Raw genomic sequence first — 26,349 nt, 5'->3', positions numbered from 1 at the left:
CATTGTTTACTACATTTCCGATTTTCGTGTCATCCACATACTTCAATATAATGTCCTCTGTATCTAAGCACAGGCCATTAATATATCTCAAAAATATATTTGGTTTGGTTTCTTCTGCTTAGCTTCAATGTAGAATGACTCTTACGTCTTGCGGGAGACCAATTATTTGTAAACAAGAGAAGGGAAGCTTCTTTCTCCATTGTCAGTGGCAGCTGAACTGATAGATCAGCGACTGGGGAGGGTGCAGGAACAGAATGGATGGTTCGCCACTGATTTTTCACTTCAGAGACATGGGTTCTGGGTATATAGAGGGATCAGACATTGAAAGAATTAAACTCCCCAAGCTTTGGCTGGAACTGCTAGTCTGCAAATTAAACTGCCTTTAGATTTTCAAACTGACAGCTGTTGTCGCTATGATGATCAAGCATCCTTGTTATTGTAATCTAATTGTTACTGCTAGAAGCGAGGGAAAACAGTTTGAGTCATGAAGCTGTCTACAGAGTTCTCTTTTACCTCTTCTCTGACAGTAGGAATACTGAGACCTCTTGTAATTTGTTCACTTACCTTCAGGAGTGGAGAGCAGTCGGACCTGTGTGGAAACAACCAGTACCGGGAGCGGATAAATCCAGCGCAAGGCTTGGGGCCTTCACTTACCTTCATGAGCAGAGAGCAGTCAGACCTGTGTGGAAACAGCCAGAACCGGGAGCAGATAAATCTAGCGTGAGGCTCGGGACCTTCACTTACCTTCAGGAGCGGAAAGCAGTCGGACCTGTGTGAGAGCACTCGGACCTCATCCAGAGTGCCGGAGTTTTGAAAAAAAAAGCAACAGTGACGTCACAGGAGAGCTGCAAGGTGATTGGTTGGTGAGTCACTGCAGTTAGGGAATAGCTCTAAATAGTTGGGTAAGTATCTAAGGTAAGGAAGGTTTACAGTTTTTTTTCATATATAGTAAGTAGTGCTTTTTAGAGAGTTCTGTAGTAATGAGGACCAGGGGAGAAGGGCCCTAGAGTAATTGATATTATTTACATTAAGATCTTCCAAAAGGTTAATTTAAAGGGTTAAGTCATGGCAGGAGAGCTCAAAGCCGTGGTGTGCTCCTCGTGCTCTATGTGGGAAGCCGGGCACATTTCCAGTGCCCAGGACCAGCATGTGTGCAGGAAGTGTCTCCAGCTGCAGCTCCTGGAAGCCCGGGTTTCAGAGCTGGAGCGGCAGCTGGGGACACTGTGGAGCATCCACGAGGCAGAGAGTATCATGGCTAGCATGTATAGAGAGGTGGGCTCAGAGCCCACAGGCAGGAGGGGAATGGGTGACCACCAGGCAGAGCAAGAGGACTAGGCAGGCAGTTCAGGAATCTCCTGTGGCTATTCCCCTGCAAAACAGCTATACAACTTTGGATACTGTTGGGGGGAAATGGCTTCTCAGGGGAAAGCAGCAACAGCCCAATTCGTTGCACCACAGTTGGCTCTGTTGCACAGGGGAGGAGTAAAAAGTGTGGGAATGCAATAGTTATAGGGGATTTAATTGTAAGGGGAATAGCTAGGCGTTTCTGTGGCCACAAAAGAGACTCCATGATGGTATGTTGCCTCCCTGATGCTAGGGTTAGGGATGTCTGAGAGCGGTTACAGGACATTCTGAAGGGGGAGGGTGAACAGCCAGTGGTCGTGGTACACATTGGTATAAACGACGTAGGTTAAAAAAAAGGACAAGGCCCTAAAAGCAGAATATAGGGAGCTAGGAAGTAATTTGAAAAGTAGGATCTCAAAGGTAGTGATTTCAGGATTACTACCAGTGCCACGTGCTAGTCAGAGTAGAAATAGCAGGATATATCGGATGAATATGTGGCTGAAGAGATGGTGTGAGGGGGAGAGACATTGGGATCGGTTCTGGGGGAGGTGGGACCAGTACAAACTGGATGGGTTATACCTGGGCAGGACCGGGACTGATGTCCCAGGGGAGTATTTGCTAGAGTGGTTGGGGAGGGTTTAAACTAAAATGGCAAGGGGATAGGAACCTTTGCAAGGAGTCAGAGGAGGGGGATCAAAGACAAGAACAAAAGATGGTAAGGGGATTAAGAAAAGTGATAGGCAGAGAAATCAAGGGCCAGAATCAAACAGGGCCATAGTGAAACATAGTGGGAAGGGGACAAGTAATGTTAAAAAGACAAGCCTTAAGGCTTTGTGTCTTAATGCGTGGAGCATTTGCAATAAAGTGGATGAATTAATAGCGCAAATAGATGTAAATGGGTATGATATAGTCGGGATTACGGAGACATGGCTGCAAGGTGACCAGGGATGGGAAATGATCAACCAGGGATATTCAGTATTTAGGAAGGACAGACAAAAAGCAAAAGGCGGTGGAGTTGCATTGCTGCTTAAAGAGGAAATTAACGTAATAGTGAGGAAAGATATTAGCTCTGACGATGTGGAATCTGTATGGGTAGAACTGAGAAACACAACGGGGCAAAAAACATTAGTGGGGGTTGTATATAGGCCCCCAAACTGTAGTGGTGATGTTGGGAATGGCATGAAACAGGAAATTAGAGACGCATGCGATAAAAGAACATCTTTTATGGGTCAATTTAATCTGCATATAGATTGGGCAAATCAAATTAGTCACAATACCGTAGAGGAGGAGTTCTTGGAGTGTATACGGGATGGTTTTCTGGACCAATACGTTGAGGAACCGACTAGAGAACAGGCCATCCTAGACTGGGTATTGCGTAATGAGAAAGGAATAGTTGACAATCTAGTTGTGCGAGACCCCTTGGGGATGAGCGACCATAATATGTTAGAATTCGTCATCAAGATGGAGAGTGACGTAGTTGATTCTGAGGCTAGGGTCCTGAATCTTAGTAAAGGAAAGGCATGAGGATCAAGTTGGCCATGACGGATTGGGAAACGTTACTTAAATGGATGATGGTGGATAGGCAATGGCAAACATTTAAAGGGCGCATGGATGAACTGCAACAATTGTTTATCCCCGTCTGGTGCAAAAGTAAAACGGGAAAGGTGGCCAAACCATGGCTTACAAGGGAAATTAGAGATAGCATTAGATCCAAGGAAGAGGCATATAAATTCGCCAGAAAAAACAACAGACCTGAGGATTGGGAGCAGTTTAGAATTCAGCAAAGGAGGACCAAGTGATTGATTAAGAAGGGGAAAATAGAGTACGAGAGCAAGCTTGTGGGGAACATAAAAACTGACTATAAAGGTTTCTATAGGTATGTGAAGAGAAAAAGATTGGTGAAGACAAATGACAGACACAGGGGAATTTATTTTATGGGGAACAAAGAAATGGCTGACCAACTAAAATGCATACTTTGGTTCTGTCTTCACAAAGGAGGACACAAATATACCAGAAATGTTGGGGAACACAGGGTTTATTGAGAGAGAAAAACTGAAGGAAATCAGTATTAGTAGAGAAATGGTGTTGGGGAAATTGATGGGATTGAAAGCCGATAAATCCCCAGGGCCTGATGGTATGCATCCCAGAGCACTTAAAGAAGTGGCCCTAGAAATAATGGATGCATTGGTGGTCATCTTTCAAGATTCTATAGACTCTGGAACAGTTCCTACAGATTAGAGGGTAGCTAACGTAACCCCACTATTTAAAAAGCGAGGTAGAGAGAAAGCAGGGAATTATAGACCAGTCAGCCTGACGTCAGTAGTGGGGACAATTCTGGAGTCCATTATCAAAGATTTTATAGCAGAGCACTTAGAGAACAGTGGTAGAATCGGGCAGAGTCAGCATGGATTTACGAAAGGGAAATCATGCTTGACAAATCTACTAGAATTCTTCGAGGATGTAACTATTAGAGCTGATGAGGGGGAGTCAGTGGATGTGGTTTATTTGGACTTTCAGAAGGCTTTTGACTAAGTCCCACATAAGAGATTAGCATGTAAAATTAAAGCAGATGGGATTGGGGGTAGTGTATTGCACTGGATAGAAAATTGGTTGGCGGACTGGAAACAAAGCGTAGGGATAAATGGGCCTTTTTCTGAATGGCAGGCAATGACTAGTGGGGTACTGCAGGGATCGGTGCTAGGACCCCAGCTATTCACAATATATGTTCATGATTTAGATGAGGGAACTAAATGTAATATCTTCAAATTTGCAGATGACACAAAACTGGATGGGTGGGTGAGTTGTGAGGAGGATGCAGAGAGGCTTCAGGGTGATTTGGACAAGTTGAGTGAGTGGGCTAATGCATGGCAGATGCAGTACAATGTGGATAAATGTGAGGTTATACACTTTGGTAGAATAAACAGGAAGGCAGATTTTTATTTGAATGGCTATAAACAGAGAGGGGAATTTGCAGCGAGACCTGGGTGTTCTCGTACACCAGTCGCTGAAGGTAAGCATGTAGGTCCAACAAGTGGTAAAAAAGGCAAATGATATGTTGGCCTTCATAGTGAGAGGATTCGAGTACAGTAACAGGGATGTCTTGCTGCAATTATACAGGGCCTTGGTGAGGCTACACCTGGAATATTGTGTGCAGTTTTGGTCTCTTTATCTGAGGAAGGATGTCCTTGCTATAGAGGGAGTGCAGCAAAGGTTTACCAGACTGATTCCTGGGATGGCGGGACTGACTTATGAGGAGACATTGAATCGGTTAGGAGTTCAGAAGAGTGAGGAGGGATCTCATAGAAACCTATAAATTCTAACAGGACTTGACAGGGTAGATGCAGGATGTTCCCGATGGTGGTGGAATCCAGAACCAGGTTATAGTCTAAGGATACGGGGTAAACCTTTCAGGACTGAGATGAGGAGAAATTTCTTCACCCAGAGAGTGGTGAACCTGTGGAATTCGCTACCACAGAAAGCAGTTGAGGCCAAACATTGTATGTTTTCAAGAAGGAGTTAGATATAGCTCTTGGGTCTAAAGGGATCAAAGGTATGGGGCGAAATCGGGAACAGGTTATTGAGTTGGATGATCAGCCGTGAATGGCGGAGCAGGCTCGAAGGGCCGAATGGCCTACTCCTGCTCCTATTTTCTATGTTTCTATGTTGCAATGATATCACACCTCATTCTTCTAAACTCCAGAGGATATAAGCCCAATTTACTCAGCCTCATCATCGGACAACCCTCTCATCCCAGGGACCAATCTAGTGAACCTTCACTGTACTGTCTCCAAGGCAAGTATATCCTTTCTTAAATATGGAGACCAAAACTTCACACAGTATTCTAGATATGGTCTCACCAAAGCCCTGTACAATTGTAGAAAAACTTCCTTATTCTTGTGCTCCAATCCCCTTGCATTAAAGGTCAACATGCCATTTACCTTAAAGCAAAATACTGCAGATGCTGGAAATCTGAAATAAAAACAAGAAATGCTGGAAATACTTAGCAAGTCTGGTAGCACCTGTGAATAAAGAAGCAGAGTTAACGTTTCAGGTCAGTGACCTTTCATCATGTTAATTCTACTTCTCTCTCCCCATATGCTGCCAGACCTGCTGAGCATTTACAGCATTTCTTGTTTTTATGCCATTTGCCTTCCTAATTGCTTGCTGTACCTGCATGTTAACTTTGTGTACCTTGTATGAGCACACCCAAGTCTCTCTGAACATCAACATTTACAAGTTTCACACCTTTAAAAAAAAAAATCTATTCTTAAGATCAAAGTGAATAACTTTGCACTTCCCCACGTTATAATCCATCTGCCACCTTGTTGTCCACTCACTTTAACCTGGTCTCTATCTCTTTACAGCTTCTTTGTGTCCTCCTCACAGCTTGCATTTCCACCTACCTTTGTATCATCAGCAAACTTAGATACATTACTCCCGCTCTCATTGTGTAAGACATTAATATAGATTGTAAATAGCTGAGTCCCAGCACTGATCCTTGCAACACTTCACTAGTCACAGCTTGCCAACTTGAACAAGCTCCATTTTTGTCTACTCTTCGCTTCCAGTCTATTAACCAATCCTCTATCCTTGCTAATATATTACCACCAATTCTATGAGCCCTTACCTTGCCTATTAACCTTTTGTGTAGCACCTTATCGAATGCTTTTTAGAAATCCAGGTATACTACATCTACTGGCTCCCTTTTATCTACCCTACTAGTTACAGCCTCAAAAAACTTGAATAAATTTGTCAAACACGATTTTCCTTTCATAAAATCATGTTGACTTTGCCTGATCATAATATGATTTTCTAAACGAATTGTTCCGACTTTCTTAATAATAGATTCCAGCACTTTCCCGATGACTGATGTCAGGCTAACTGGCCTGTAGTTCCTGGTTTTCTTTCTCCTTCCTTTCTTGAATCGCGGTGTTACATTTGCTCACTTTCAATCTGCTCGGATTGTTCTAGAATCTATGGAATTTTGGAAAATCATCACCAGCACATGCAATTTCTCTGCAGCTATCTCTTTTAGAACTTTGGATGTAGGCCAGGTCCCCAGGTCCTGGGGATTCGTCAGATTTTAATCCCTTAAGTTTCAATACTTTTTCTCTACTGATATTAACTACCTCGTCTTTTTAGCCCCTAGGTTACCCTCTATTTCTGGTATGCAACTTGTGTCTTCTATTGTAAAGACAGACTCAAAATATTTGTTCAATGTCATTACATTTTCTCATTCCCCATAATTTCTCCTGTCTCTAAGAGACCAATGGAATGTATTTATGACCCTTTTGATTTGTTTCTTTAAATATTTCCCACTGTTTATTTACTGCCATACCTTTCAGTCTACATTAAAGGTCCACAAAGGAAACCCGACTGAGCCCGAAGGCCAGACCTGGAAGTGCAACCTGACCTGACCCGTCTTCGTGTTCCGTCGGAGTGGGGTTGAGTCGGGTAGCAGGCCTTTACATCAGTACATGGGTAAAGGCCTGCTACCCGACCTGACCCCGACGTGTCGGGTTCGGGTCGCACTTCTGGGTCTGGCATTTAGGCTCGGTCGGGTTTCGTTTGCAGACCTTTAACTCACATATAAGGCTATCCAACAGGGCATTGCAGTGCTTTAGTCTACATACCTAATCAACCTCAGCCAGCTCTCTCCTCATACCCATGTAATAGGCTTTGTTTGAGTTTAAGATTCCTTTTTGGTATTTGAGTATATCGCTTTCAAACTTAACATGGAATTCAATGGTATTATGATCACTATTTCCCAGCGGATCTTTTACTGTGAGATTACGACTGAACCCTGCCTGATTACACAATACCAGATATAATAGCTTTATCCCTAGTTGGTTCCACAACATTTGGCTCTAGGAAACTGTCACAAAAACATTCCACAAACTTATTTTCCAAATTATCTTTGTCAATTTGATTTGTCCAGTCTATCTGAAGATCAAAGTCCCCCACAATTAGTAATTGCCTTTGTTGCAAGCTCCAATAATTAGTTGTTTAATGCTCTGTCCAACTGTACATCTACTGTTAGGGGGCCTATAAACTACTCCCACGAGTGTTTTCTGACTCTTGCTATTCCTAATCTCCACCCATATTGATTCTACTTCATCAACTTCTGAGCCAAGGTTCTTTCTCACGAATTCCCTGATGGCATCCTTTACTATCAGGTCTACCCCTCCTACTTTCCCATTCTGTCTTTTCGAAATATTGTTTAACCGTGGAATACTTATTTCCCAACCTTGGTCACCTTGTAACCATGGGCTGGATTTTACCAGCCCCCTGATGTCGGGGGTCGTGGAGGGGAGGCCTGGAAAATACCTTCGGGAGAGGCACGCCGCGGGCCTCGATGCCGGGAAGGCCCCGCCCCATATTATTACTGGCAGCATTGACAGAAACTTTATTTACATTTTTAAATAAATGCTAATAAATGAATCCTTAGCTTGTCGTGACAGCCGTCCCGCTCCAATATTCCAGCCGGTTGCCGGAATTCCCGCGCCTTCGGAGATCCGAGGTGGAAACACTGGTGGGGAGGGGGAAGAGTGAAGTTTTCAGGGCCTGTTTGGGGGGTGGGGGGGGGGGGGGGTTGCGGTGGTGGGGAACGGGGAAAACACTTGGTGTTGATTGAGGGGATGATGGGAAAGCGGTTGAGGGTCAAAGTTAATAAAGTTTGGGGGACAGTTTGGGAGAAGAAAATTTTTTTTAGGGGGAAGAGAGCAATTAATTAAGTGATTAGTCATGGGGGAGCGGGAGAGGGGATTGAAACTGCGAATACATTTTTATGTTTAATTTTCTCTCCCCTTTCAGTTTAAGTATTGAAATGATGCAGAAGGGCCTGAAGCCCTTTAAAAATGGCGCCGACGGCTGCATGGTGGTGCCAGACCCCGTTGTCGAGTGCTCTCCCCCTCTACATGATCGGGGCTGGGTGTTCTGCCCGTGCGGCGTGCCGTTTTTGAAGCTCACCGCCAAGATCGATGACGAGCTGGAAAAATTCAGCCCACGTCTCTGTGATGACAATTAGATCTAAACCATTTATTTCTATTCATGCCGCAAGTTCATCTACCTTATTGCATTCAGATAAAGAATCTATCATTTCATTTCTTTAAACTGTTATTCCCTATATGAACCTGACACGCTAATGCGTGTCGCCACAATTACTGTTAAACTCTCTGTCCCTTCCTATCTCTGCTTGTCTTCACCCATATCGCGAGACTATTCTTTTGCCTCGATGGGATTTCTAAATCTCCCTTCACCCAAACCCTCCTCCATGCACCCCCACCCCCATTAGTTTAAAGCCCAAGAATTAAGTTTTGCTAGATCCTAGTTTAATATTAAGTTTGCTGGTCTACAGTTTTATTTCTCCAGTTAGGTTTAGGAAAAGGAGCATATTGGACCAAGGTTTAATTTAGAACTCTGGTTATCTTCAAGGCCCATAGGGCGTATCATCAACTGTAGGAACAAAAAAAGCTTGTAGAAAGTCTAAAGACAAGGATAAGGGATGATGCAGAATTGTCCGTGCCTGGAGACAGATGTACATACTGGGGCTGTGAATGGGTACAATGGGGGTGGGGTTGCTATGGAAGATACATGATTGGATGTATTTTTCAGCAGTTCCAGTTTTTGGGGTTTATCTGAGGGGGTCTGGGTCATTGTCAGTGTAGAAGGGTCAAGGGGGGCACCAGACAGGTGTACAAGCATATGTAAGTAGAATGTATGAGGAATGAGTCACACCTTCTACAGAATGATCAACTAAGCAATGCCATTCTCAATCAGCTGCTCAAATATTAATTCTCACTTATCCTTAAATCAAAATGATAACTGTTAACAATACAGAGTCAGCTTCAAACTATTGAACAGACATTCCAAAGAGATCTTCTTTCACAACAGGCACAGTGGGCCGAATGGCCTCCTCTGTTCTGTATCATTCTGTGAAAGCCTGTGAAGCTGCCATTATCTTGGATATACTGGTGGTGAAAGTCTTCCTGATGGCCAGCCTTCGGGTTACTGAGACCTCCAGGAGCTGAAGCCTTGATGTGTCTTTCTATGCAGTATAACTCCAGTCCATCACCATGGGAAGCCAACAAACAGCAAAGCAGGATAATGTACACATACACACAAGACTGTGTATTATTTATTTTTTTTCCCTTTCAGTACATTGTCTATGGTAAATTCCTTCATAACCATCGCTATGATTCACCCACAGCAACAATATTATTCAGAAGTATGTACAGTTGTTATGGCAACAGAAAATTCTAAATAAACCCACAAAAAAACTAGGTTTTATAATCTGCTGTACAAAAGAAATTAAAATTTTATACAAAGCAACAAAAAAAAACTTAACAATCCGACTCAGTATTGCAGCAGTATCCACAGACCACAGTGATGGTTGAAGGAACTTAATTTTTAACAGCAAATTTTGAAAAGCAAGCGTGATACGCAAGTTTGGGGCAGTTGGTCGGGTTTCTAATTCTTGCTCTCAATTTTTAAAAAAATATTCTCTGTACTGGGGATGACAGGAATGAACTGCAAAATCTCAGGTTTTTAACCCTGTCTGTTTATATTCTGCTTTTGCCCAACAATTTTTAAAAACAAAATTTCTGATCACAGTAGCAAGAGTGAGCAGCAAAGTCACAGCACCTTAACTTAAGGACACCCTTCCGAGCAACAGCCTCTATTCATGGCAGCAGGCAGAGAGAGAGAGCAGGACTGAGCTCACAGAGGAGAACAATAATCCAGTCAGGCCACCCCCCCCCCCACCCCTCTCCCGAGAGGGTGGACAGGACAGAGAATTAACTGGACAGCTGCTCTTAGTGTGTGGCCGCTCTCTGCGCCCCAAGCTGTACCAATCACCTCTCACTTTAAGTACTCTTCCTTTGCAACTCAATGCTGGCTGCAGGAAATCAATAGCACCAAAAAAAAAACAAAATCGCTCTCCCTCTCCCCCCCCCCCCCCCCCCGGATAAATGCTAAGATTGCGGAGCAGGAAGTGACCTCTCTCAGCACTGTATTATGGAAGGATGTCCATCTGAAGGATGTGACCTGACTATCCTTGTGGGAGCCCATTGGTAACCAGGCTGCTGTATCAGCCACAATCAGTGGGTTACATCTAAGTGCAGACAGGTAAGGGCAGGAGCAACACCTTGCTGACATCAGTGGGTTACTAAGACAATGTGCTTTTATACTGAAACTAAAAGAAATCGAAATCAGGTGGTTCTAGGATGTCGAGGACCTGAAACACTGTCACCATTTCAACCCTCCATCTGCCAAGTTCACTTTCTGCAATGGATGGGGATTTTCTTTAACTTGTTTCAAGGAAGGAAAGGGTATAAAAACTTGAAATACTGGGAGAAAATTTCCAGAAATACTGGATGCTGAACGAGAGAGAGCTTGGTTGCACAGGGCAGATACGAATGAAAACTCGGGATCAGTGTAGTAAACCGAAGTGGTACAGTGCCCATTTTCTGCCATTAGATGGGGGAGGCCGACATTTACACAGCTTATTGAGGGCAACTCATGGCAGAAGCTCGGTAATGCGGCGTTTCACCGAGAGGACCGGAATGTTCTGCATCGGCAGGTTCCCCCCTCATTTGCTCTCCCCACAACCCCCAAACGTAAACGTATGACTTTTCATTATTTTTTAAAGCTCATCAAACCATTCCTCTCGAGAGGCTGTTTAGGGAACTTAGTCCCAAGTTTCTATCAATACCGCAACTGCTCAAGCTGTGTGACTTGTGTTATATAGCTTTTCAACATGCTGGAGATGCCTTTACACTGGGGCACATGATGCCAGGAACATGCAACTGCTGACCCTGAAGTGTCTGATTCAGTAGAGAAGAAATAAGAACTGGGAATTTACTACATACCTTTCATTTAATCTAAATCCTTTGCAGCAAAGGTCTAAGCAACAAATTCACCAAGTTGCCTGACAGCTGGTTAAACAGTGCATAGCAACAGAAAGCCTGTTCTGTTTAAACCATTAAGAGCCTTAATAATGAATGGGCTTGGGTACCGGGGGAAGTTGCAGGTTGTTGAAGCAGGTTCGGGGGGACACAGCAGTCGCAAGCGTCTGGGCTAGGCTGAGACTGAATAATAATTAGGACCCCTTGCTTCTGAGTCAATGCAAGAAAAAAGCCACAAGATGTCCCTTTGTAGCTTGTGGGTTTACAACCCTCAGCTTATCCAACCGATAATGGTTTTGATCCCACAACTTTCCACACACGGAAAGGAGCAGCAAAATCCTGACTGACCTCATTTGGGCCGTTTGTAGTCAATCCACTCACTGTTTTGTTTTTAAAAAATATAATATCTCCATGTCATCTCTAAAATATATCAGGCAATATTCTACACAGCCACCAGATCAGTCAAATTATTTAAAGCTACAGGTCACCTTATTGACATTGCTTGTTTTGTTTTTAACTTCACAAAACTAAGTGAGACCAAAATATACAGACAGGAAAGTGTAATCTGCAGTGACTGCCAGCTGGTTTCCATCCCGGGATATCAAGGCTTCACTTTTTGTGTTTCTGTGTTTTTCTTTTTCCCCTCCTTCCAAGGACTTTGAAAATCCAGCGCAGTTACTGGTCACTGAGACGCCATTTCTGGGTCTCTTCCTGCCGGGCGTCTGGTTGGATCTGGTTTCGCATCCCACCGAGGACGTTGGAGGTGGCCTCCGTTGCCATGATTAGTGGCTTTACCACTGCTGGTGGGATTTGCCGCAAGACGCCTCCCACCGCCCCCGTCATACCCCTCTGCTCATGCTCCCGTGTCGCAGTCTCGTAGATCATGTGCGCAGTGTCTGTGAATCCCTGCAAGAAAAACACAGAACAAATCATTGAAAGATCACTCCAGGGGAACAGACGGATCTTGTTTGCCTTAAAATCTTCCATGGCCTCGGCTTTACCTAACCGGGGTTGACGTTTAGGTGGAGTTGAGGGAGTGGGGAGAAGGTGGATTGATCCATGACAGGAGGAGAGGGTTATTCAGCAAATGGCCTTTTGCAACTCCTAAACATGCTAACATTTCAAATTACTCAGCTGTCTATTACCTGTAGAAGTCTGGTGTGAACACTCCCTGGGCATGGGACCTAGGATTACGAGGAAATGTTAGCAATAGTAAGGAAGGCAGAATAGTAGTGGTGGTGATTATAGAGTTAATGGAGTTTTCATGGCGGGTGGGGGCGAAACAGTGCTTTAAGTGCTGGGATATATTTGTGAAAACGTAAAAACATAAGAAATAGGAGCCGGAGTAGGCCATTCGGCCCTTCGAGCTTGCTCTGCCATTCAATAAGATCAAGGCTGATCGGATTGTGGTCTTAACTCTACTTTCCTACCTGCCCCCCAATGACCCTTGACTCCCTTGTAGATCAAAAACCTGTCTAACTCAGCCTTGAATATATTCAATGACCCAGCCTCCACTCCCAGCTCGTTGAGGAAGAGAATTCCAAAGATTAACGACCCTCTGACAGAAGAAATTCCTCATCTTCGTCTTAAAATGGGAGACCCCCTATTTTGAAACTGTGCCCCCTAGTTCTAGGTTCCCCCACAATGGGAAACATCCTCTCAGCATCTACCCTGTCAAGCCCCCTCAGAATCTTATATGTTTCAACAAGATCACCTCTCATTCTTCAACACTCCAATGAGTATAGGCCCAAACTGCTCAATCCTTCCTCATAAGTTAACCCCTTCATCCCAGGAATCAGCCTCATGAACCTTCTCTGAACTGTATATCCCTCCTTAAGTAAGGAGACCAAAATTGTACACAGTACTCTAGATGCGGTCTCACCATGGCCGTGTACAGTTGCAGCAAGATGTCCCTACTTTTATACTCCATCCCTCTTGCAATAAATGCCAACGTTTCATTTACCTTAATAATTACTTGCTGTACCTACATGCTAACTTTTTATGGTTCATGTAGAAGGACATCCAGATCCCTCTGTACTGCAGCATTCTGCAGCCTCTCTCCAAGTAAATAATAATCTGCTTTTCTATTCTTCCTGTCAAAGTGGATAACCTCACATTTTCCCACATTATACTCCATATGCCAAATTTTTGCCCACTCACTTAACCTATCTATATCTCTTCGCAGACACTTTGTGTCCTCCTCACAACTTTCTTTCCCACCTATATTTGTATTGTTTGCAAATTTGGTTACAATACACTCGGTCCCTTCCTCCAAGCCATTAATATATATCATGAATAGTTGAGGCCCCAGAACTGATCCCTGTGGCACCCCAGTAGATACAGTTTGCCAACCTGAAAATGACTCATTTATCCCGACTCTCTGTTTCCTGTTAGTTAGCCTATCCTCTATCTTTGGAGATAAATAAAAGCAAAGTACAGCGGAAGCTGGAAATCTGAAATAAAAACAGAGTGTGCTGGAAATACTCAGCAGCCAGACCATCTGAGTATTTTCAGCACTTTCTGTCTATGTATGGGGACTTGTCTGCCTTGAATCCCATCAGTTTTCCTAGTACTTTTTCTACAGTTATAGTGATTGATTTAAGTTCCTCTCTGCCTTTTGCCTCTTGATTTTCTGCAATTCTGAAGATGCATATTGTGTCTTCTACTGCGAACTACAGCATGGCTACCCGACCCGAACCCGACGGCACCCTATGACGTGTCGGGTCGCTATTCTGGGTTCGGCATTCAGGCTCGGGTCAGGTAGGGCCAGGTCAGACACAGTGACAGCCAGGACATCAAGGTGAGAAACACTCCGCACTAGTCTGCAGTGAGCGATTCCATCCAAGGTAGAGCACAACCTCTTTAATGTAATCAAATTTATTCCGGTGGTCGGATCGGGTCGGGGATGGGAAAAAATGAAAGGACTCGGGCCGGCTCGGATCTGGTTCTTTCGGGCTCAGGTCGGGTTGGGTTTCATTTGCAGACCCAAGCAGGGCTTTACTATGAACACTTGTTTCCCATTATTAAATCCCCAGTCTCATCCTCTAAGAGACCAATTTAGCTACTCTCTTGTTATATATATGTAGAAGCTTTTGCTGTCTGTTTTTATATTTCTTGCTAGTTTACTCTCATACTCTACTTTCTCCCTCTTTTTTGAAGTCATCCTCTGCTGGTTTCTAAAATTCTCCCAATCTTCTGGCCTACCACTAATCTTTGCAGCATTGTACACCTTTTCTTTCAATTTGATACTATCCTTAACTTCCTTAGTTATCTATGGATGGTGCATCCTTCTCAGTGTCTTTCTTTCTCAATGGAATATATTGGTGAGATACTGAGAGGTCTAGGAGGAAGCTTGTCTACAAAAAGATGGCAAGAAAGAATCTAGAACTACAGGTCAGGTCTCAGGATAAGAGGTAGGCCATTAGAGATGAGAAAAGAAAAAAAATTTGCATTTCTATCGCACCTTTCATGACCATTGGACATAGAATCATAGACAGTTTATGACACAAAAGGAGGCCACATGGCCCATCGTGTCTGCGCACTCAAAGTGCTTTACAGCTAATGAATAGTCACTAGTGTAATGTGCGAAACAAAGCAGACAATTTGCACACAGCAAACTCCCACAAATAGCAATGTTATAATGGCCAGATAATCTGTTTTCAGTGATGTTTGTTAAATGCTGAAACATGGGAGATACGCACTCCTGGCATGACTGCACAATCTCATATCCCTCATCTGGGATGAGGAGTGCTTGCCAGGGGACTTCAGAAACGCTGTGATTGTGACTGTATTCAAGAAGGAAGACAAGTCCAATTGCGACAACTACAGAGGAATCTCCCTGCTGTCTGCCACAGGAAGATCATTGCAAGGATCCTCCTCAATCACCTCCTCCCAATGGCTGAACAGCTCCTTCTGGAGTCGCAGTATGGTTTTTCACCAATTGAGAGGCACTGCAGATATGATCTTTACTCTGCAGCAAATCCAAGAAAAATGCAGGGAACAACGTTGTACACGGTCTTTATCGACCTCACAAAAGTCTTTGACTCTGTCAACCACAAGGCTTATGAAACATCCTGCTCAAATTTGGCTGCACTCAGAAGTTTCTCACCATCCTCTGTCTACTCCATGACGACATGCAGGTCATGATCCTCACCAATGGAACCACCTTATCTCAGTGAAGACTGGTGTCAAGCAAGGCTGTGTCATTGCACCAACCCTCTTCTCCATTTTCCTCGCTGCAATGCCACACCTCACCTCCAGCAAATTACCCGCAGGCATAGAGATAATCTATAGACCAGATGGGAAGCTGTTCAACCTGCATCACTTTCAAACCAAAACCAAAATCACTCCAACATCAGACATCGAGCTTCAGCATGCAGATGACACTTGTGTGAGCGTTCACTCTGAAACGGAGCTCCAGATCATTGTCGACTCCTTCTCCAAAGCATATGAGAAAATGGGTCTTTCACTAAACATTCAGAAAACAAAGGCCCTCTTCCAGCCAGCTCTCACAGGACAACAGTACAACACCTCCACTGCCAATCAAGATCAATGGCATGATTCTGAAAAATATGGACCATTTTCCATATCTTGGGAGCCTTCTCTCATCGAAGGCAGATATAAATGACGAGGTTCATCATTACCTCCAATTAACTCAATCTTCGGCTGACTGAGGAAGAGTGTATTTGAGGATCAGGATCTCAAAACCTGAGACTAAGATCATGGTTTATCGAGCAGAAGTGATCCCTGTGCTTCTAGATGCATCAGAGCCTTGGACAATCTATAGCAGACTCCTCAAAGCACTGGGGAAGTACCATCAGAGGTGCCTCTGCAAGATCCTCCAAACCCGGTGGCAAGGAAGGCAGTCCAGCATTCTCTCCCAACCAACTTGTCCAGAATCAGGGCGCTAATCACCCAAAACCAGTTCCAAGTGGCTGAACATTTTGTTCACATGCCTGACACCAGACCTCCGAAGCAACTGTTCTATTCAGAACTTGGTAATGGCAGGAAACTCCCAGGAGGACAGCAGAAATACTTTAGAGATGTCCTCGAAGCATTCCTGAAGAGATCAAACATCCCAGTCGACTCATGAGAGTCCCTGGCTCATGACCGTCCTAGATGGAGAAAGCTCATTCAAGAAGGCATTGTACACCTCGAGGGACTGTGTCGGGAACACGTGGAGGTGAAGTCGACGTGTTGGAGGGAGCGCACATACCTCCAAACTACTCATTTACCTGACCCTTCAAGCACCACCTGCCCCTCGTGTGACAGAGTCTGCAGATCACACACTGGACTTATCAGCCATCTCAGAACCCAAACCAGAGTGGAAGCAAGTCATTCTCAATCCCGAGGGACTGCCTAAGAAGCTGCTGGCCAGGACACTGGACAGAACTCCCCTGCTCTTCTTCAAAATAGTGCCATGTGATCTTTTATATCCACTTGAGAGGGCAGATCGGGCCTCTGTTTAATGTCTCTTCCAAAATTCAGCACCTCCCTCAGTACTGCACTGGAGTGTTAGCCTAGACTTTTGTATTCAAGTTCTGGAGTGGGACTTGAACCAGGAAGCTTCGGACTCAGAAGTGAGAGTGCGACTAACTGAGCCACTAAGGCGAGGGGAAATTTCCTCACTCAGAGGGTTGTGAATCTTTGGAATTCTCTACCCCAGACGGATGCATATACCCAGTCAAGACAGAGGTCTATAGATTTCTGGGTACTAAGGAAATTATGGATATGGGAATAATGCAGGAAGATGGAATTAATGGGGATCATTAGCCGTAATCTTACTGAATGGCGAAGCAGGCTCGAAGGGCCAAATGGTCTCCTCCTGCCCCTATTTCTTATGAGAATTAAGGGCTGAGCAGATGCTGAAGTGTGAGAAGTGTCCTTAGAACTATGAACTGTTTGAGCCACAATGCACGTGAGCAAGAAGGGGACGGTGACTGAGGGCAGAATTACTTACTAACCTTACCTATTGTGGGCTGGTCTGCATTCTAACCTTATCCACTGTAGACGTGCCTGCATTCTGACCTTGTATATTGCGGACGTACTCACGTACTGTGAGTGTGCTTGCATTCTAACCTTATTTACTCTGGATCTGCCTCTGTACTGCCTTACGTACTAAATTGTATAAAGACACAGCAACACCAACAAACTATAGGATCTCTAACCTGTCTTGGAGATACAGTAAGTGGTTAGAGGGCCTAGATCACTAATCCCCCATGTGAGGATTAAGACGATTACCTCACATGTATTGCTTATGCTACGTTTATATTCTCATGATTAAAAAAATCATTGATCTGTCTCTTAAGTCCACGTGTCTTCATTGAAGTGAAAGGATAGGGATTTCTGACCATAACATTTCCTATGTTATTGCAACACACTTAGTTCCCCAACAAATCAATTCTGGGTGATGCTGTCAGATGTTTCAGAGGTGCATTACAATTTACTGCCATCATCTGGCAAACCCTGTGACCTCACCTCTTTCACTACGTCATACGCCTTAGCCACTCCTTCGCGTAGATCGACCGGCTGATGGGCCAATCGGTGCTGAGAGATGCGCTTGGTCCTCATCAAACTATGTGTAGGTGGACCAGGGGAAACCATGTCATAGGCTGTCTCAGCTGCTGCCTGCAAAAGACAAAAAAAACCACATTTAAACATCTCTAGTGTGTGTGTAATCATAGTTGCTGATTGTCTGCATTTTGTGCGGACAGCTCGTGTTTACAGGTCTTTCTGCTCATTTGGTACTCAAAGGACTTGCAAATTATTTGCACATTTTAAGCGTTCTCACCAATCCATTGAATATTGCCACTTCTGCACATGTGGCTTTTTGGTGCCTGCATGAATTACATACAATACACAGCATAGAAAACACGCAACTTGGCCCAACTCGTCTGTGCTGACATTGATCCTCCACATGGCCTTCTTGCATTCCATCTATATACTCTCAGCTTTTCAGAATAACTTTCTTTTCCTTTTTCTCTCATGTAGATGTCTCATTTCTCTTTGAAAGTATCTAAGCTATTTGCCTCAACTACTTCCTATGGTAGCGAGTTCCACATTCTAATCACTCGCTGGGTAAAGAAATATCTCTACTGGATTTATTAGGAAGTCTCTTGTATCTATGGCTCCTGGCTTGGGATTATTCTACAAGTGGAAATATTCTCTCCACATCTGTTCAATTTTAAAGACCTCTATCAGGTTACTCCTACATCTCTTTCCAGAGAAAAAAGCCCTAGCCTAATCAATCTTTCCTGACAGCTGCAATCTCTCAGTTCTGGTACCAGCCCTGTAAACATTTCAATGCATTACTGGCGAGTTCATCAGTCTTTGGTGTATAACAATAGCAACTTGTATTTATATAGCGCCTTTAACATAGGAAAACATTCCAAGGCACTTCACAGGACCGTTATAAAGCAAATTTGATACTGAGCCACATAAGGATGACCAAAAGCTTGGTCAAAGGAGGTGGTTTTAAAGAGCATTGCAAAAGGAGGAAAAAATGAGGCAATTAAGTTTAGGAGGAAATTCCAGAAATTAGGGCATGGCCACCAATGATGGAGCGATTAAAATTGGGAATGCTCAAGAAGCCAGAATTCTTTTTTGGCTTCCTTGTCTCGAGAGACAATGGGCAAGCGCCTGGAGGTGGTCAGTGGTTTGTGGAGCAATGCCTGGAGTGGCTATAAAGGCCAATTCTAGAGTGACAGACTCTTCCACAGGTGCTGCAGATAAAACTGGTTGTCGGAGCTGTTACACAGTCGGCTCTCTCCTTGCACTTCTGTCTTTTTTCCTGCCAACTGCTAAGTCTCTTCGACTCACCACTCTTTAGCCCCGCCTTTATGGCTGTCCGCCAGCTCTGGCGATCACTGGCAACTGACTCCCACGACTTGTGGTCAATGTCACAGGACTTCATGTCGCGTTTGCAGACGTCTTTAAAGCAGAGACATGGACGGCCGGTGGGTCTGATACCAGTGACGAGCTCGCTGTACAATGCGTCCTTGGGGATCCTGTCATCTTCCATGCGGCTCACATGGCCAAGCCACCTTAAGCGCCGCTGACTCAGTAGTGTGTATAAGCTGGGGATGTTGGCCGCCTCGAGGACTTCTGCGTTGGAGATACGGTCCTGCCACCTGATGCCAAGGATTCTCCGGAGGCTGCGAAGATGGAATGGATTGAGACATCGCTCTTGGCTGACGTACGTTGTCCAGGCCTCGCTGCCATAGAGCAAGGTACTGAGGACACAGGCCTGATACACTTGGACTTTTGTGTTCTGTGTCAGTGCGCCATTTTCCCACACCCTCTTGGCCAGTCTGGACATAGCAGCAGACGCCTTTCCCATGCGCTTGTTTACTTCTGCATCGAGAGACAGGTTGCTGGTGATATTTGAGCCTAGGTAGGTGAACTCTTGAACCACTTCCAGAGTGTGGTCGTCGATATTGATGGATGGAGCATTTCTGAAATCCTGTCCCATGATGTTCGTTTACTTGAGGCTGATGGTTAAGCTGAATTCATTGCAGGCAGCCGCAATCCTGTCAATGAGTCTCTGCAGACACTCTTCTGTGTGGGATGTTAATGCAGCATTGTCAGCAAAGAGGAGTTTCCCTGATGAGGACCTTCCGTACTTTGCTCTTCGCTCTTAGACGGGCAAGGTTGAACAACCTGCCATCTTATCTTCTGTGGAGGAAAATTCCTTCTTCTGAAGACTTGAACGCATGTGAGAGTAGCAGGGACAAGAAGATCCCAAACAGTGTAGGTGCAAGAACACAGCCCTGTTTCACATCACCCAGGATAGGATAGGGGTCTGATGAGGCACTGCTATGCTGAATTGTGCCTTTCATATTGTCATGGAATGAGGTGATGATACTTAGTAGCTTTGGTGGACATCCGATCTTTTCTACTAGTCTGAAGAGACCACATCTGCTGACAAGGTCAAAGGCTTTGGTGAGATCTATGAAAGCAACGTAGAGGGGCATCTGTTGTTCGCAGCATTTCTTTTGTAGCTGGCGAAGGGAGAACAGCATGTCAATGGTGGATCTCTCTGCTCGAAAGCCGCACTCTGCCTCAGGGCGGACAAGCTCAGCCAGCTTCTGCAGTCTGTTTAAAATGACTTGAGTGAAGACTTTCCCCACTATGCTGAGCAGGGAGATTCCACGGTAGTTGCTGCAGTCATGGCGGTCACCCTTGTTCTTATAGAGGGTGATGATATTGGCATCGTGCATATTCTGTGGTACTACTCCCTCATCCCAGCACAGGCAAAGCAGTTCATGGAGTGCTGAAAATATAGCAGGCTTGGCACTCTTGATTATTTCAGGGGTAATGCCGTCCTTCCCAGGGGCTTTTCCACTGGTGTATGATGAGTCAGCAGATCTCTGCAGTCAGTGTGCTACAATTAGCTTCAGTGCCCTAGGGAGGGTTAAGTGAGAACAGAAGCCCTAGATAAAATCAGTGTCCAGTGTCTGCTGCTGGAGTGGACATTTGTGGACATTGGTCTGAGGACAGTTTTAGCCCAGCTGTGATACCTCTCCCACATGGTTAAAAAGTTCTTGTGATGCTCATTGTCTAGGCTCAAACATGAAAAATGAAGGCCACCTGCAGCTATCAAACCATCTTCCCAGCAAGAGTACAGGAGCAGAAACATTCCTGCTCAGTAGTGTGGTTGTCGGAGCACTGCCTGGCTAGCAGTGACTGGGATGTGGACTCATGTGCAATGGTTATTGGTTACAGTGCAAGCCAGGCATTGAAGCTGGGACCTTTCTGTTATTTAAAAAAAGCCTGGGTATTGTAGTGGTTATGGTACTTTATAGCAAATGAACACACATGGCAGTACCTGGTGTGAAGACAATGCTATGTGGGGTTGTGAAGGATGTCTGGTGTGAAATGGCAGGGGTCATGTCGGGGGAGAAGCGTGCGGAAGAGAAAGGGGAACTTGGGCTGGGGGGTGGTAGTGGGTCAGGGAGAGGGTGCACAGGTCCAGGAAAGAAAGGTAAAGAGGCAGGAGGCAATGTAGGGAAGAGAGAGAAGCTCGATTTCGAGATGGAGAAGGAGCATTCAGGTGAACAATATAGGGTAAACCAGAGTAAAAGTAAAAATGCAGAGCAAAAGAGGGAGAGAGAGCAAAGCATCTACTGTAACCTAGAGAGCGAGATAGCAAGGTTAACAACTGAAAACCTATTTCTTGTCACAGGCTTGAGTATTGTTACATAGTCTGTAATCCTGCATCCTATAATAACTAAATCATGTTTAATTAACTATCTAAAATTGTGCAGGATAATTGTTGAACTAAAATAAATAAAAATGGATTGGAGAACAATTGACAAGTAATCTCTAGTATTTAACAAACCAGAATTACTCCTCCCAGCGGAAACTACCCACTTCCCTTTAAGGGAGAGAGAATCTCTTGCTCTGTTGGACCCACTTAACAGCAGGAGGGTATAAAATACTTCATACATGAAAATACAATTTTAATTATTTACATAACGTCACTAATAATCCAGAGTACCCGAATTTAAATCTGACCGCGGGCTGTTTAAAAATTTCAATTCAGTGTAAAAGATCTGGAAATGAAAAGCCATAATCAGTAAAAGAAACCATTAAACTGTCAGATTGTCGGAAAAATCCACCCGGTTCTCTAATTTTCTTTCGGGAAGGAAAGCAACCTGGCTTAACCAGTCTGACCGTTACGTGGCTCCGGTCTCACGTCAATGTGGTTGACTCTTAATTGCCCTCTGAAGTGGGTCCAGCAAGTCATTCATTTTAGGCCAACTAGGCATGGGGCAATAATTGTCAACAATGCCCACATTCTGAGAATGAATGAAAAAAAAAAATGCAATTCACTGCTTCAAGCAACTAAATGAGCTATGGGAGACCCTGACCAGTAGAATCAGACAGACCAATAACAAATGACAGCCAGCAATGTTACAGTTCCAAGGGCCTTCTCTTGTCTGAGGCAATCTGTGTTACCTGTATAGTCTGTACGAGTCGATTAGTCAGCTCCAGGGCAGCCATGGCAGTGGAGGTCCCGAACGAGGCTGCTCCTCTCTGGAGGCCTCTCACAATGCGTCCATCACGGCGATACTGCTCTATGGGCAGCCAGACCAAGTCCTTCAGCCCTTGAACTAATCAAAGAAAGGAAAAGTCATTGAGAGACATGGGTCCAATATTCTTGAACCATTTCCCATTAATGCAGAGCTTAAATTTCCCTCATGTCCCCATAGATATGGAATATTTAGCAAACTCCCCCCATTGTACAATAGAATTGGACAGCTTCATACAGTTCAAAACAGGAAAGGCAGATTATACAATTCCCTTGCAATTTCATACTGTTTGATGTTCCCTTTGATTGATGATCATTTCCCTGCCTCCTTGTCCCAAACAATACAACTGTGTGTGTCAATGTAGAACAGAACATAACTGGTTCCTATTTTGAGGTCCAGGGAACTTACTGGCCCCTGTGTTAGCCAATGTTGTTTGTTTTCAGTTCGCATCCCTGTGACACTGAAACAATCTCTAATGTTACAGTAATAAATGGACTCAAACTTCAGGAACAGATTTACCACCAGAATATTAACTCTAAACTAAGAAACATAAACACTTAAAAGAGGGCGGCACAGTGGCGCAGTGGTCAGCACCGCAACCTCACAGCTCCAGCGACCCGGGTTCAATTCTGGGTACTGCCTGTGTGGAGTTTGCAAGTTCTCCCTGCATCTGCGTGGGTTTCCTCCGGTTTTCACTCACAGCCAAAGACTTGCAGGTTGATAGGTAAATTGACCATTATAAATTGCCACTAGTATAGGTAGGTGGTAGGGAAATATAGGGACAGGTGGGGATGTGGTAGGAATATGGGATTAGTGTAGGATTAGTATAAATGGGTGGTTGATGGTCGGCACAGACTCGGAGGGCCGAAGGGCCTGTTTCAGTGCTGTATCTCTAAATTAAAAAAAATAAATAAATAAAAATAAATAAATGATTTTAATTACAAATTAAAGAATTTAAGTACTTCAGTTTGACTTGCTCTGAAAGCGGTAAGTAACATTTGTGCCACACATGTATAAAACAATGACCATATCCAACAAGAGAGAATCTAACCATCTCCTCTTGACATTCAATGGCATTATCGTCGCTGAATCTCCCATTATCAACATCCTGGGGGTTACCATTAACCAGAAACTGAACTGCACCAGCAACATAAATACGGTGGCTACAAGAGGTGGTCAGAAGTTGGGAATTCTTCAGCGTGGAATACTCTCCACTTAGCTGCACGAGCACAAATCATCCAAGGTAAAGCAGCCCGCTTCAGCGGCACCCTATCCACCACATTAAACACTCACTCCCTCCCTCCCTCTATCATTGATGCACAGTGGCAGCAGTGTGCACCATCTACAAGATGCACTGCAACAACTCACCAAACATCCTTCAACAGCACCTTCCAAACCCACAACCTTTACCACCAAGAAGGATAAGGGTAGCAGGTGCATGGATATACCACCACATGCAAGTTTCCCTCCAAGTTAGACACCATCATGACTTGGAAATATATCGCATTTCTTCACTGTCACTGGGTTAAAATCCTGGAACTCCCTCCCTAACAGCCATGTGGATATACCTATACAACATGGACTGCATCAGCTCAAGAAGACTTTTTGATGAGGTAACAGAGAAGGTTGAAGGGAATGTGGTGGATGTTGTCTATATGGATTTTAAGAAAACCTTTGGTAAAGTATCACGTAAAAGGCTGGTTAACAAAATTGAGGCTCATGGAATAGGAGGGTCAGTGTCTACTAGATAAAAAAAATTGGCTTAAGGACAGAAAACAGCAAGTTGTGGTAAATAGCTGTTTTTCAGACTGGAGGATGGTAGGCAGTGGTGTTCCCCAAGGGTCAGTGCTAGGACCACTGCTTTTTTAATATATATAAATGACTTGGATATTGGGATACAGTGTAAAATTTCAAAATTTGCTGATGTTATCAAACTTGGAGGTCTGGTAAACAGTGAGGATGATACCGATCAACTGCAACAGGACATCGATAGGTTAGCAGAATGGGCAGAATACAGAGAAGTGAGAGGTGGTGCGTTTTGGCAGAAGTGATAGGGTGAGGCAAAATAGACTTAATGGTATGATTCTAAGGAGTGTGCAGGGACAGAGGGACCTGAGGGGTTCATATGCGTAGATCTTTGAAGGTGGCAGAACATGTTGAGAGAGTAGTTAGCAAAGCTTCTGAATAGAAGTGTTGAGTACAAAAGCAGAAAAGAATCGAACCCGGGTCCCTGGAGCTATGAGGCTGTGGTGCTAACCACTGCGCCGCCACTGTGTTACTTGAGAGATTTACTAGAATAGTTCCAGGGATGAGGGATTTTTAGTTACAAGGATAGATTGGAGAAGCTGTGGTTCTTCCTGGAGCAAAGAAGATTAAGGGGAAATTTGACAGAGGTGTACAAGGTTATGACAGGTTTAGATAAGATTGCGGCGAGTCGAAGAGACTTAGCAGTTGGCAGGAAAAAAGACAGAGGCGCAAGGGGAGAGCCAACTGTGTAACAGCCCCGACAAACAAATTTTTCTGCAGCACCTGTGGAAGAGCTGGTCACTCTAGAATTGGCGCTGCTCCACACACCACTGACCACCTCCAGGCGCTTACCCATTGTCTCTCGAGATAAGGAGGCCAAAGAAGATAAGATTGACAAAAGAAAAACTTTTCCCATTACCTGATGGTACAATGACGAGGGGGACACAGCTTTAAGGTTTCGGTCAAGAGATATAGCAGGGGGGGAATGTGAGGAAGAATGTTTTTACATAGCGAGTGGTAATGACCTGGAACATGCTGCCTACGAGGGTGGTGGAAGTGGAGATGACCAGAGGTTTTAAAAGGAAATTGGATGGGCACTTAAGGGAAACAAACTTTCAGGGCTATGAAAATAGAGCAGCGGAATGGGACTGACTGGATTGCTCGACACGGAGCCGTCATGGACCCAATGGGCTGAATGGCCTACTTCTGTGCCATTATGACTATGATTCTCTATGACTATGAAAAGGTCCATCACCACCTTCTCGAGGGCATCTCGGGATGGGCAATAAATTTTGGCCTAGCCAGTAACGCTCACGTCCCAAATATGAATAAATACATTACAGGTCAGAGAAACCTCTTGGCACGAGTGAAATCCCTCACAGAGCACTAACTATATACAAAAAGCTTTTCATCCACTGTATGTCTATCACTCTTCGTTACAAACGTAAGACAAATATTAAAATAGGAGCAAGAAAGCCAGGCTTTGACCCACAGCCTTAAATTTACAAATGGTTACCATTGTCCTCTGATGGCTTCAGTTACTTGGATTGGCCTACTAGGGCTATAGCCTTAAAGTAGGAAGCCAAGTTATTAACTAAACATCACAACCAAGCTTCAAGAACAAGCTTGTTAAAATTAATTTTCGGGAATATGAGCATCATGAAGGACCAGCATTTATTGCCAATTCTTAATTGCTGTGTGGTTTGACACCACTGAGTGGTTTGCTAAGCCATTTCAGAGTTGACCATTGTAGTCATATATGGACCCAGACTGGGAAAAGGCAGCAGATTTCCATCCTTAAAGGACATTAATGAACCAGTTGGGTTTTTACAACAATCAGAAGCAACAAGGTCATTTTTATGAATACCAGATTTAAGAAAAATTTAATTCAAATTCTCAAACTGCCCATGGTGGGATTTGAACTTCCATTCTCTGGATTACTGGCCCAGTAACATAACCACTACACAACCGCACCATCTACAATGCCATGGGAGATGAGTGAGGGTTAGAAGAGAGATTTATGAGCTGTTTAATCTTCTCACCTAACTGCACCAAGGAGTGCATGGGTCCAACGCCTCCGAGAATACCAGGCAGCTGATTTTTCCTGATGTCAGTCAGCCATTCGTTCAGTGCGTAGGAGATGAGCTTGTCCACTCCCAGCAATCTGCAGAACAAATCGTGTAGGTTCAATGGTGGAGCTGGGTTTGGCTTGGTTGGTGTGAAACTTGAACCTTGACAGGAAGGGGACCGAGCTGGGGACCAGGAATGCTGAGATACCCAGTTGGAAGGCTGAACAGACTCCCGGGTGGAACCTGAAGATG

At 44.4% G+C, this 26,349-nt stretch overlaps 1 protein-coding gene across 6 annotated transcripts in view; it reads right to left on the bottom strand.

Annotated features, from left to right (window-relative positions):
* Window positions 1-9,448: 9,448 nt before the first annotated feature.
* Window positions 9,449-26,349, bottom strand: part of LOC137373547 (autophagy-related protein 2 homolog B-like) — a 138,247-nt gene continuing 121,346 nt past the window's right edge. For all 6 annotated transcript variants that reach the window (XM_068038470.1, XM_068038473.1, XM_068038472.1 and 3 more), the window contains 4 exons: window positions 26,071-26,192; window positions 22,209-22,363; window positions 17,727-17,876; window positions 9,449-12,155 (listed from right to left, as the gene is read on the bottom strand). In XM_068038470.1, the coding sequence (XP_067894571.1) occupies window positions 11,925-12,155; window positions 17,727-17,876; window positions 22,209-22,363; window positions 26,071-26,192 (658 nt within the window). In that variant the 3' untranslated portion in view covers window positions 9,449-11,924. The remainder of the gene's footprint in view (window positions 12,156-17,726; window positions 17,877-22,208; window positions 22,364-26,070; window positions 26,193-26,349) is intronic.

The sequence above is a fragment of the Heterodontus francisci genome, chromosome 9 (genome assembly GCF_036365525.1).
Source record: "Heterodontus francisci isolate sHetFra1 chromosome 9, sHetFra1.hap1, whole genome shotgun sequence".
NCBI lineage: Eukaryota > Metazoa > Chordata > Chondrichthyes > Heterodontiformes > Heterodontidae > Heterodontus > Heterodontus francisci.
The sequence above is the reverse complement of the archived record's forward strand: the minus strand, read 5'-3'. Positions and strand labels throughout refer to the sequence as shown.